Source organism: Dreissena polymorpha, chromosome 7 (genome assembly GCF_020536995.1).
Source record: "Dreissena polymorpha isolate Duluth1 chromosome 7, UMN_Dpol_1.0, whole genome shotgun sequence".
Lineage (NCBI taxonomy): Eukaryota > Metazoa > Mollusca > Bivalvia > Myida > Dreissenidae > Dreissena > Dreissena polymorpha.
Genome location: NC_068361.1, coordinates 37,541,620 through 37,553,372, shown reverse-complemented (window position 1 = coordinate 37,553,372; position 11,753 = coordinate 37,541,620). Strand labels below are relative to the sequence as shown.

Genomic DNA, 11,753 nt, shown 5'->3' with positions numbered 1-11,753 from the left:
TAAGTTCCACGAATCATCATAAATGTTTTATATTTGTGGAGCTTAACATCTTACCTGCCTCACTTTTGCCGTACAAATCGCGTTAAACATCTCTAAAATTATACACCAACACATATAGTTAAGCAGAATAACCTAAATTTTGACAATTTTTTGACATTTAATCACATAATAGAATATGAAGGCAAGTTTCCCTCACTTTTATATTTTAAGTTTGCATTCATATTTCGGAGATAGATGCAAACAAAAAGTTTCTCTGTGTGGGACACATGCCTTCATATTTAATTTTGAAGTTTTGTGAATTTTTATATTGCGCTTTAAGTTACATTGTAACCCAATTTCTTTGTTGTTATGCACATTAAAACACAAAGTAAATTATATGTGTTTTGTTGTAAATTCATAATGTAGTTATATTTAGAACACGTTTTCCATGCACAATGTAATGTTTCTTTTAATTTATGGGAAGAAAACTATTTTTTATGTAAATTTACGCATTTTGTTAACTACTGTTAGTAAGGGAATCAACTCTCACGTTTGTTTACATCGCTCCATGACAACATGTAGTCAACACTCAGATGGATAATTTTAAAAGATCACTAGCATTCACGTAAGTTTTAACCTTTATTTTACTTTCATTAATTTTAGGTTACCATTTTAAATGTTTTATTATCGTTAAAATGGTTTTCCTTCTGTTGAAATAGTCAATAAATTGTTGACAAATCCACTCGGAGTATTCTGGTGTATTGCGACTGTAGACGACTCGAGCAATATTGTTGTGAAACCTGTTGATTTCTATAGCAATGTTATATATTGTTGTCTAGAATCGATTGAAACAATGTTTAAACTTTTGAAAACGTGCAAGCTTGGAGAAATTACGAAATAAACAATTAAAACCATTTAAAAAGACGAATGATACTTGCAGTGAACGTCATATTGCTCAATATATATAAATCAGTATCGTCGGCGAGTTGCAGTTGCATGTGTGGTGTAATGGATGCAGCGTTAGAAGTTCGATTCTCGTTCAAGGCACGTTTTTTGTTACAATAACTGCAAAAATATAAACGTAACTTTGTAAAAAAAATAATATTGCACCTAATATTTTAACATTATTTTAACGAGTGTGTTAAAAGGAGAAAGCTGATATGATTTTTCTTTTTCTTGCAGAATGCCTCTCAAAACGTGTAATTTATGCGAAAAACGGCTCAAAATACACCAGCTCCGTCCTGTAAATAAACATGTCTCTAAATATTTAAAATATAATTTTCTTATAGAAACAACACAAGATCAATCACTGGAATATAAATATTTTAAATGCACGTTTGTATCTGCAATTGACCAACGGTGTGTCTTAACCGCGCATGAATGTCAAATGTCAGCATACGGATTTAACTAAATTTCAATGCATTGGAACAATTAACTACGGAATCCGGATAGTGCCATTTACAATCTAGCCCTTTCATCAAGGGCACGATATTTTGCGCGACAGTCCCGGCGACGCACAATATATTTTACACGATATATCGCCGCTGAGTAGGTAGCCCAAAAGGCGATATATCATGTCAAAATATATCATGCGTCGCCGCGACTGTCGCGCAAAATATCGTGCGTCACCGCGACTGTCGCGCACAATATCGTGCGTCGCCGCGACTGCCGCGCAAAATATCGTGTGTTGCTTTGTGTGTCTAGTGTCGCACTTGATGAAAGAAGGGCGAGATTATAGATGGCACTATCAGGATTCCGTAATAAACTGATCTTTATAGGTAGATACATCGAACGTTGTATGGAAGTGGGCTTATTTAAACAAAATATAAGCTGCAAAAGCGATTTATTGACTTTTAAATATTTTACAATACCTTTCTAGGTGAGATGGGTAGTTGAAGCGGCTAACGCAAGAATCAAGCGGTGGAAGTATTTAGATCACATCCTGCCAACAAATCAAGTGCCATACATAGGCGACTATGTTAAAATTATTTGTGCTTTATGTAACAAGTTTCTGCCACCCTTGAGTGTCAATTGTTAATCTTTTGAAAATATGTTAGGTGCGGAAATGATGATGGCCAAACTAAAAGAAGAAAATTAATTGCAGATCTCTGTAGAAGAAAACAACCTCTATCGCCGTATGGGCTATAAATGGTCGTCTGTCAATGAATCTGTTTCTAACTTTCCTCAACTTGATGAAACTCTGTTAAAACTCCTAGGCACATACCAGTTACTCTGTCCGTCTTATATTCAGGAATATAAGGGCTCTGAATGTGCAATCGATGTGTTCAGAGATACTTGTGGTCTCATTCGTGTCCGTCTTCAAAGCCGTCATATTTCATCAAAGACTTATCAAGTTTGGATTCAATATGACTCGGACCATGTAAAAGCATGGAATTGTCAATGCAGGGCAGGTGCGCGTACTATCGGCACGTGTTGCCACGTTGCATCGGCCATTTGGTATTTGTCAGGTATTTGTCTGGTTTATCTGGGCCAATAAACGATTTAGGCATACAGGACTGGGGAAAATATGTTGATGACGCGTCTCATGTGCCACAAACTGTTGACACTTTCGACTCCGAGTCCGACGTCAGTACTGTTGAGGAGTAAAACAGTTTTAAGCCTTTTAAATATTTATATAAGAATAACAACAACAACTTAAGTCTTATTTACTCCTCCTTATGTTACGGAATCCGGATAGTGCCATCTATAATCTCGCACTTCTTTCATCAAGGACGATACTAGACACACTAAGCGATACTTGATATTTTTCTTGAAAGTTGCGGCGACGCACGATATTTTTCTTGGCAGTCGCGGCGACGCCTGATACTTTTCTTGACAGTCGCGGCGACTCACGATATATTGAACACGATATATCGCCTTTTGGGCTTTATACACAAGGGCCTTATATCGTGTTATATATGTCGTGCGTCGCCGCGACTGTCAAGAAAAATATCAAGTATCGCTTCGTGTGTCTAGTGTCGCCCTTGATGAAAGAAGTACGAGATTATAGATGGCACTTTCCGGATTCCGTATTATGTAAGTATTCTATTGGTAAAACGGAATCTGAATTTGTTAAATGCGTATCTCGACTTTTAACCCATAATTGTTTCAACAATAGGACACTATTTTTTTAAGTTTTTATATTCATAGTATGCAGTGGGAAAATACGTAGTAGACGTAGTAGTTGATTAGTCATGCATGAAAAGTACCATTATGTTAATACACATACCTGATTATACGAATGCGCATCATCGATTACAATAGTGTGGTTAAACATGTTTATACATGGCAAAATGTATAATTTTCACCAACAGATAAGTCTTAATAGATAAATGCGTGCTTGTTAACCGGAATATGCACAACTTTAATACATAGATATATATCTCCCTAACAAGATTTATGTGCAATGTCCAGTTCATTCGCTTTTATAGTCACATGCCAGTTGTTGTCTATACAAGTTTTCGGCTGATGAAACACATTAACATTTTTTTAGATGTTAAGAATATTTAGATATAATATTGTACCGCTTATTTGCATAATTATAAGTCATTGTGAAGTGAAACGTTTACATTAAAAAATTATACACTTTTACGTTATTTGACGTAATGTGCAGGACTGCTTTAATCTGCTCATGCCATAAACATTCTGAAACGTTGATGCGTTTGTAACGCAAAAGATGTCAAATGTTGTATGAAATACTGTTGTATATAATAAGTTATATCATGAAACACTGCGCATTTAAACAATATTTTATTATAATGTGATACTGGTGATTTATGTTTCATTTTTTATCAGATACTTGAGCGTGTATTGAGTATTTACATTATGTTTTTGTTCTTTTAATTTTAATCCGTTACCATGGTAACATGTAGAAGTATTTATTATACGATTATTTGTACATGTAATAATTATTAATTGTAATAAGGAAAATAATTAAGATATATATTTGTTAAGTTGTTTTTTTTTATTTTTTTTCCGGTCGATATTTACTTAGCAAAATTACATATCATATCATACACATATAGAATTGTTTCCATGGAAACGGCTATTGTTGGTTCACACATTATGAATTAAAACATTTCTGCATATCATTCGATCAATAGGGTATGCCATGGGAAAAAGCTGCAGTTCATAATACATGATAGATGTCTTCTATTAGATTTCTTTGGAAAAAAATGTATACAACATTTCAGCATGTAGCTCGTTACCATAATAACCAACGACAATAAGTTGCTGTTTCACGACATGCTGTGTGTGTTCAATACTCATGTACATTTTTATAATTTTAATAATGACGTATAATGTATATTTATTTACATTTGCAATTGATGTTATATATCATAACACATTTTCACATGTATTTATGATGTTGCCATGTCAACCATAATACAGCGATAATTACTTTAAAACTGTTGTTTTCCTTTACTTAATATATTTCCCTATAAGATAAAAGTAGATTCATTTATTTCTGCAACAGGGCATTTTTCAACCCTTCGTGAACCTAGCCCTTTAATCTAAGAACACACTTCACCGAATAGTTTGGAGACGCCATTTTGGAGATGTGTATTGAAATTGACATTTTGATGATGGTGTCAATATCGACATAAGCGTGTTAAATCGTTTGTTTAAATAGTTGAGGATTAGCATACAGTTATCATTTGTCTTGACTTTCTGTGCAACATTTGCGAGTGCAATGACTATATCGATATTTAAGATTTATTGCCTCATTGATGACGTCATTTAACTTATGCAGTGCGGGCTGTTGCGATGTTTAAAAAATAAAAGTTTTTGTGATTTATGACTAAACTAGAATAAAATATATACGTTCTTGGTATCAAATTGTTTGTTTTGTTGAACCTGATTCATGTTGATAAAAATTGTTGACTTCATTGAAAATCCCACGAAACTCCAAACATTGACTGATATAAGAACTTCCTGTTGACCATGATATAAAAAAAATTATATCAGGCAACGTTATATCAGGCAGATATCAATGCGGTGGTATGATAAATGGGTATTTGGCGGTGCTGTTCTTCAACACTTCAGCATGAGCGATGATCAACGATGGATTCACACGCACTTTTCTAGCAAGTAATAATTTATCAAGAATCTCTATTTTATAATCAGAAGCATCATCTGCTGAATTTAAACAAATTATTGGTGAATTCCGAAACAATGTCAGTTTCACATCAACATGGTTTAATATGAACCGATTAATGGTACTAAAACCGTGATAAAGAGGTTCTTGTAGATCTAATGTTTTGGAAGCGCCAATGTATTTTTGACGTAAGTATAGTCCATTATTACGTCCCCCAGCATCACAATCATCAGGATGATCTGAGTAATCTTTGATAAACAGTTGAGATAAAAGCTGTGAATTGGTAGCAGTAGCATCATAATTCATTAGCGTTCGAATTAACGCGATATAAGGATTATAGTTGCACGTTATTATGGTTTTATTTTGCAATGTAACTTCGCTTGCAGAAAATAATGATTGTAAAAGCATGTTCACGGGACCTACTTTCTTGCTGGTAATGTTAGTTCCATCCGGTTTACATACTCTTAACTTTTACATGTAGTTGGGTTCCATTTAAGTCTAAATAGTCCATAGAATTTTATCCACTGATTCGAAACTCAATAGGAGTATTTTCCGACACTTGCGAGGATGGTCGTACCTCTTGATAGTAAACATTATCCACAGCAACTTGGGTTGGCGGTAAATCAAATAACTGCAAACTCTCTGGTATCCCCTCACTTAAGCTGTTTGATAATAAATACGACATATTTATCTATCAAAAATATCACCGATAATACATGATTGCAATCCTTTTCTTAACGTTTTCTGTAGATGATATAGATTGAAGTCTGTTTTTCGCGCGATTTTGTAATTTTCTAACGTTTTTGTTTGATTATGTAACGCTTTTGCTATTCTTCTTAGATTTTTTTTCGATTTTGTAAGGTTTTTCCTCTCTTTTTTTGATAAATGTATTCGATTTTGTAAAACGTTTTTCCTCTCTTTTGTAGCGTTTTTGTGCTCTTTTTTAATTAAATTTCTCGATTTTATAACGTTTATTTCTGTTGTATTTAATGATTTTGTATCTTTTCGTTTTAGTTCACTCTTCGCTTGATCAACTGTTTGTTGCGCGGGCGACACTGCTTTTATATTTACGGAACAAACCTCATCCTTCGATTGAGATGGTATGATTAATCCTTTTTCCATATAGTACTTGATCCATGGCTGTGGATTAGGCACATATAAATAAGATAAATTCATGATGCTTTAAAATGAAGAGCCATATGCACGGGTGATGTTATAAAAGATGCTTACTGTCCGTCTTCTGTTTTAATACTGAAACTTAATTGATATATTTCCATATTTTTTAAAGGTACATAAAATGGAAAATCATCCTACGTATACGAAGGTCTTACATCGTTCGCAGTGTACAGCGTAGACTACATTGGTGGATTTGCAGGTGACCTCGTTCCGAAAATTGTAGCTTTTGCCGGTGGTGTCGCTGAACTTTTCAGCCTCCATCATGTATGGACAGATTGCGCACCTCTGTGCTCCACAAGGCCCGCTCCTGTTGTGAACTCGGAAAAACATCCGATTGTGCTTTTTATGAACCAATATGTCTTGAAGGTTGCAGTCTCTTCTGAATGCTGCTAACGGGAGTTGAGGAAAAACGTTTTTCATATGATCTGAAATGTGGAGTGTTGGCAGGTGTTTCCGGAGGATATGGCCGACATTTGGTAGCGCTCTGGAGAAAGTGATAACGAGCGGTACCCTGGAAGTACTTTTTGAAGGCACTTTCGTATGCAGCAGATTTTCTCGCTTCTTGCTATCAACTTTCTTCAGCTCTGTCTCGACGAATCGGCCATTGTATCCTCGCTTCTGTAGTTGCTCTTTTATCTCATCTCTGTGTTTTTTGTAGTCCGTCTCTTCCGAACATATTCTTTTCAGCCTCACCCCTAAACCGTACGGAATGGCCTTCTTCCTAGACTCGGTATGCGACGAGTCCATGTGCAGGTAGAGGTGCCGATCTGTTGGTTTGGTATATAGGTCTGAAACCAGCCTTCCTTTTCGAATAGACGTCATGGTGTCTAGAAATTCGAGCTGCTCTGTGGAGTAACGGAGCTCTAGCTGTATTCGTGGATGGATTTCATTTGCAACCGCATGGAATGTCTTTAGTGCCTCCAAACCATGTGTCCACAAGCCCCAAACATCATCAACAAACCGGAAGAAGGCTATTGGATGTTTACTTGATTTTGAAAATAACTCTGTCTCCCAGGCTCCCATGTAGGTCGATGCGTAATTCATTCCTAAGTGCGATCCTATAGCAGTTCCTTCATTTTGCATGTAGTGGTCTCCATTGAATGAAATGGTGTTGTTATTTAGAACAGTGTCCATCATTGTGATCATGTCGTTGGTTGGTACTTCCGGTTGCACTCGCCGATTGAGAGCTTCAAATACTGCAGCACGGGCTTCTTCTCTTGGTACGCTGGGGTAAAGAGCCTTTACATCCAAACAAAATATGATGGTACCGTCTGGTAACGGCTGCTGTATCTGTGTTATTTTGTTTAGGAAGTCGGTTGTGTCTCTCACATACGACGGAAGTGACGTCACATGATTGCGTAATTCATTCTCCACTATTTCCGCCATCTTCTCTGTTGGGTGATTGCGGCCGTTCACAGTAGTGCGGAGAGGCATCCCAGGTTTATGAAGTTTCGGGTTGCCCTGAAGCTTACCGGAAGTTCCACCGCCGCTGGTGAGATACCTTTTAAGGTCACTGTCGATCGACCCCTTCTTGTATAGGGTATCGGCCACTTTCTTCACTTTGTTTTCCACAATCCTTGTTTTATCATCCGTCACCGCGACGTATGTCTCACTGTCCGACATTTCACACTTCAGCTTCTTGACATAGTCTTCCCTGTCCATTATCACTATCCCCGACCCCTTGTCGGCAGGGCGAATTACTATGTCATCGTCGTGGAGTAATTCTTTGATTGCCTGTTCTTCCGATTTGCTTAGATTATATTTAAATTTTCGTTTTAATCCGCAAATGATGTCGTCTTTGACCGCTTGTATATATGTGTCCAGCCATTTGTCGCGGCCAGCCTTTGGAGTCCACGTCGAGGTCTTCTTTTTGTATTGATGCTTATCTTCCCTGGTTCTATGTTCAGCGTCTTCTGAATAGAAATATTCTTTTAAGCGCATACGGCGTTCCCACGCTGACAAGTCTGTAAGTAATTTTCCTTTGTCTATCGTTTTTCTAGTCGGTATGAACTTCAGTCCTTTCGACAGCAGGGATATCTGAGCATCAGTTAACGTCTTCTTTGACAGGTTGGTAACAACATTCATTTTGTTTTCGTCATGTTTCGTCTTTGTTTTTGCCATGTACCTTGTGGTTTGCATTTCCTCCGAGGAGAGTGTTGTTTCTTTTGTAATCACGGACGTAGGTCTTTCATGCTGCCGAATAAAGTCAAAGTGCTGATTTTCAAGCCGCATACAAATGAACTTCCGGTTTGGCGATTCTCTTTCGACAGGAAATCGCAGCCAACTAAAGCATCCATTGCTGTATTGTTTCACGTATATGTCTACGTCGTATAATGTTGAAGACGCTAATATTTCCGCCTCTGTAGCCCAAGAGCGAGAGTTGCCATCGCTTTGTTTCATGCAGTTTATGTGTACACCGTAATCACCATCAATATAGTTCTTGTAAGTGGATTCGTTGTCCAGCATGTGATTAGTTACAGAAGTTCTTACAAGTTCATGTTTCTCGGGATCATCGAATATTCCTGCTGCAATACACCGGAAAAAGCAGTTTCCATCTTTTTCAATCAAAAGAAGACACTGATCGTCTGCACTTATCTTCCGAGTTCGGAGTAATTTAAGTTTTCGTTTTTTAGTTCTGAGGAGATCAATTTTCATTTTTAATGAAAAGTCTGTAAGTTCACAAAGTTTCTTGTCAAATTGCGGTTTACTGATAAGCGATGAAAGCTTAGTTTCATAGTCCATTTTCAGTTGTTGAGCTTCTTTCAGAACACGGTCACAGACGGCGACACTTTCGGACATCAGAGAAAGCGATGCTTTGTGTAAAATGTCTGATACGCTGGCGGCCTCATAACTATTGGTTTCAAGATCCATTTTCCATTTAATGTCGAATCCCGTAGGAATTAGTTCTGAATTTATACAATCAAGCAGGAACTGTTTATGGCTTTCATATCGACAAATCTTTCCAGTTACTTTCTTCAGTCGCGCAAATTCAATATATTCCGTTTCGGGATATGCCATCACGTTGTTGCATATAATAAAGTCGCTTTTAGCCGTTTATATAAAATAAAACGATTTTATTAAATTTGCCGTAGCTTTCGACCTCTCGGTCTTCTTCAGCGGCGTTTATTTGTGAATAAGCATATCATCTTTAGCGGAAGTGACGTTATATTATCGCACGCTACATTGCGCGCCAATTTTAGTCTTTTGTGTTTAGTCCATATGGTTTGAACGTCCTCAGTTTGCGCTTCCAAAGTTGTTCGATGGTCTTCCGGTACTCGTCGGTTCCATTTAATTTTTCGAGTCCCATGACCCGGAAGTCTGCGACGCTGTGGCCGTTTGTGTAGAAGTGCTCGGCTACCGGGTCGTTGTGTCGAGTCCGTATGCGGGACAGGGTATCTCCCGTTTCTCCTACGTATACGAAGGTCTTACACCGTCGCAGTGTACAGCGTAGACTACATTGGTGGATTTGCAGGTGACCTCGTTCCGCACATTGTAGCTTTTGCCGGTGGTGTCGCTGAACTTTTCAGTTTATATATATAACCATTTATTATTATTAAGCGGTTTATCTATTCTTCGTAAAACGGAATGTTCTTCTCCAAAAAACAATACTTTCCCCACAAATATCTGAGTAAATAAACACATAATCAACGTTTTTCATGTTAGAACTATAAGTAAACGATAAATCACACACTGCCACTTTCCAATTACCAATAACCCTAAATGGTAATTTTAACTGCACTTTAAATTTGTAGGGTGAAATGACATTAAACATGTATTTACATTCATCACTTCTTATATAAACATATCGTTGCATGTTTATTTTTCTCGTACTTGACTAGCATCGATCCATTGATTAAATGACTTTGCAAATCCTTCCCACTTGACAAAATACTGTTTTTTCTCTTGTATTGCTCTTGTTTTTAGAATTTGCTCAATTAACCACAAGCTTTCTTCATCTTTATCCACTAAAATAAGTTCATGTTCATCCATGTATCCTAAAATAGGTTCGTCATTAAAATCTATAACTTTATATTGCGGTATTCCTTAATAAAAACATTCTTTCCGTTATTTTAAAGACTTCAGTTTTATATTGATCTTGATGTCGGAACGTCGAAATGGATGTTTCACAAAGCTTATTCTTACTAAATCACCCAAACGAAATTTATATCGCGGATACTTTGTTTTTATTGTCTTTGGGTTTAAGTACATTTTTGAAATTCAATCTCGTTGTTTTTATTAATAGCACTAGGGGATAAACCCTTCAAACTTCTATGAGGCGATTGATTATAACTTTTTGCAAAGTCCTGTAAATTATCGATGTATCTATAATCACGCTTTTGTCGCATAAACCGAAACATCATACTACGCAATGTACGAATAACTCCCTCCGCGTAATTGGATTTTGATATATTCTGTGTTGTAAAAAATAAACTCCATTCTTTTTCATAAAATTGTTAAAGTCTGAGTTTACAAATTCTGACCCTTTATCTGATCTTATTTTCTTAAATCTTCTTTTCTTTAATATTTCGTTGATAGCTGTCAACACAGTAGTTGCTTTCTTATTTAAAAGCGGTTTCACTAATAAAAAACGTGAAAAAAATGTTAATTACTATAAGTATTAACTTGTAACCATCATTATCCTTGGATGGATTTTCAACACTCATCAAATCGATATCTGCTTGATCATTTAAACCAACAACTTGAACTTTTGGCGTTTTACATCTATGTTTAATTGTTTCTGCAACGCGTATGGTTCCTGTTTGTTAAGCCATTTCTGTATAAAATGAATGCTAAATTCTCCTGGATATTTTCTGTTTAATAATGTATGTAATTTTACACCTCCTAAGTAACTTCCAGGGTTTTTCGCATAAAAATAATATTTTGAAAGAATATCCTCCTTTTGCGATACATCCATTTCTAAAAGTAAACGTAGTATGGTAAACTTAATAACAAACCATTTTTTTAATAAAGCGAACGAATGCAATATCTGACATTAAAGTTTTATGCGCCACATATTATATCAAAACACACACACATATTACATACTACAACATCAATATAATAAAATGTAACACATTCTACACATAAATAAACAACATTTATTCATTAGCTATGACATTATCAATCAAAGATACATATCGCTTTAAAGTGTTCCATTCAAGTGGATACCGAGTATGGTAGTAGTTCCATTCACAAACTTCCGTAGGTCTATTAACGTATATCTTGGTTGTTTTCACACAGTTAAATACACATTTTGAGTAAGATCAAACTGTTTTACATTCATACACATAGAATGGTTCCATTTTCCCATCGTTCTCGTTTCAGGATGAGGAGGCTCTCTTCCTATCAACACGTAACCGGGATACGCAGTCGTAATAATCATCAAAAGTATGCCAATCCATTTGACTACCGTTAAACATTTACTAATCCTTGAACGTATAGATAGTCCATGTTCTACATCAAACAGTTCCGATTTGGCTTGCTCATAAATTAATTTCCC

The 11,753-nt window shown here is 36.2% G+C and overlaps 2 protein-coding genes across 3 annotated transcripts in view; both read right to left on the bottom strand.

Moving 5' to 3' along the window:
- Window positions 1-11,753, bottom strand: part of LOC127839058 (uncharacterized) — a 311,917-nt gene that overhangs the window by 288,067 nt on the left and 12,097 nt on the right. The window lies entirely within an intron of this gene.
- LOC127839634 (uncharacterized) lies at window positions 1,910-8,338 on the bottom strand. Its single transcript, XM_052368019.1, has 3 exons — window positions 7,587-8,338; window positions 6,764-7,478; window positions 1,910-1,921 (listed from the first exon to the last, which is right to left on the bottom strand). Exons 1-3 carry the CDS (start codon window positions 8,336-8,338, stop codon window positions 1,910-1,912), a joined length of 1,479 nt encoding a protein of 492 aa, XP_052223979.1.

Bases quoted from the DNA above. Each gene is read 5' to 3' on its own strand.
- LOC127839634 (XM_052368019.1), bottom strand. From the start codon at position 8,338: ATGAATGTTGTTACCAACCTGTCAAAGAAGACGTTAACTGATGCTCAG. The intron at 7,479-7,586 runs GTATGTGAGAGA...TCTTTACCCCAG, and splicing joins CATGTGACGTCACTTCCGTC to CGTACCAAGAGAAGAAGCCC.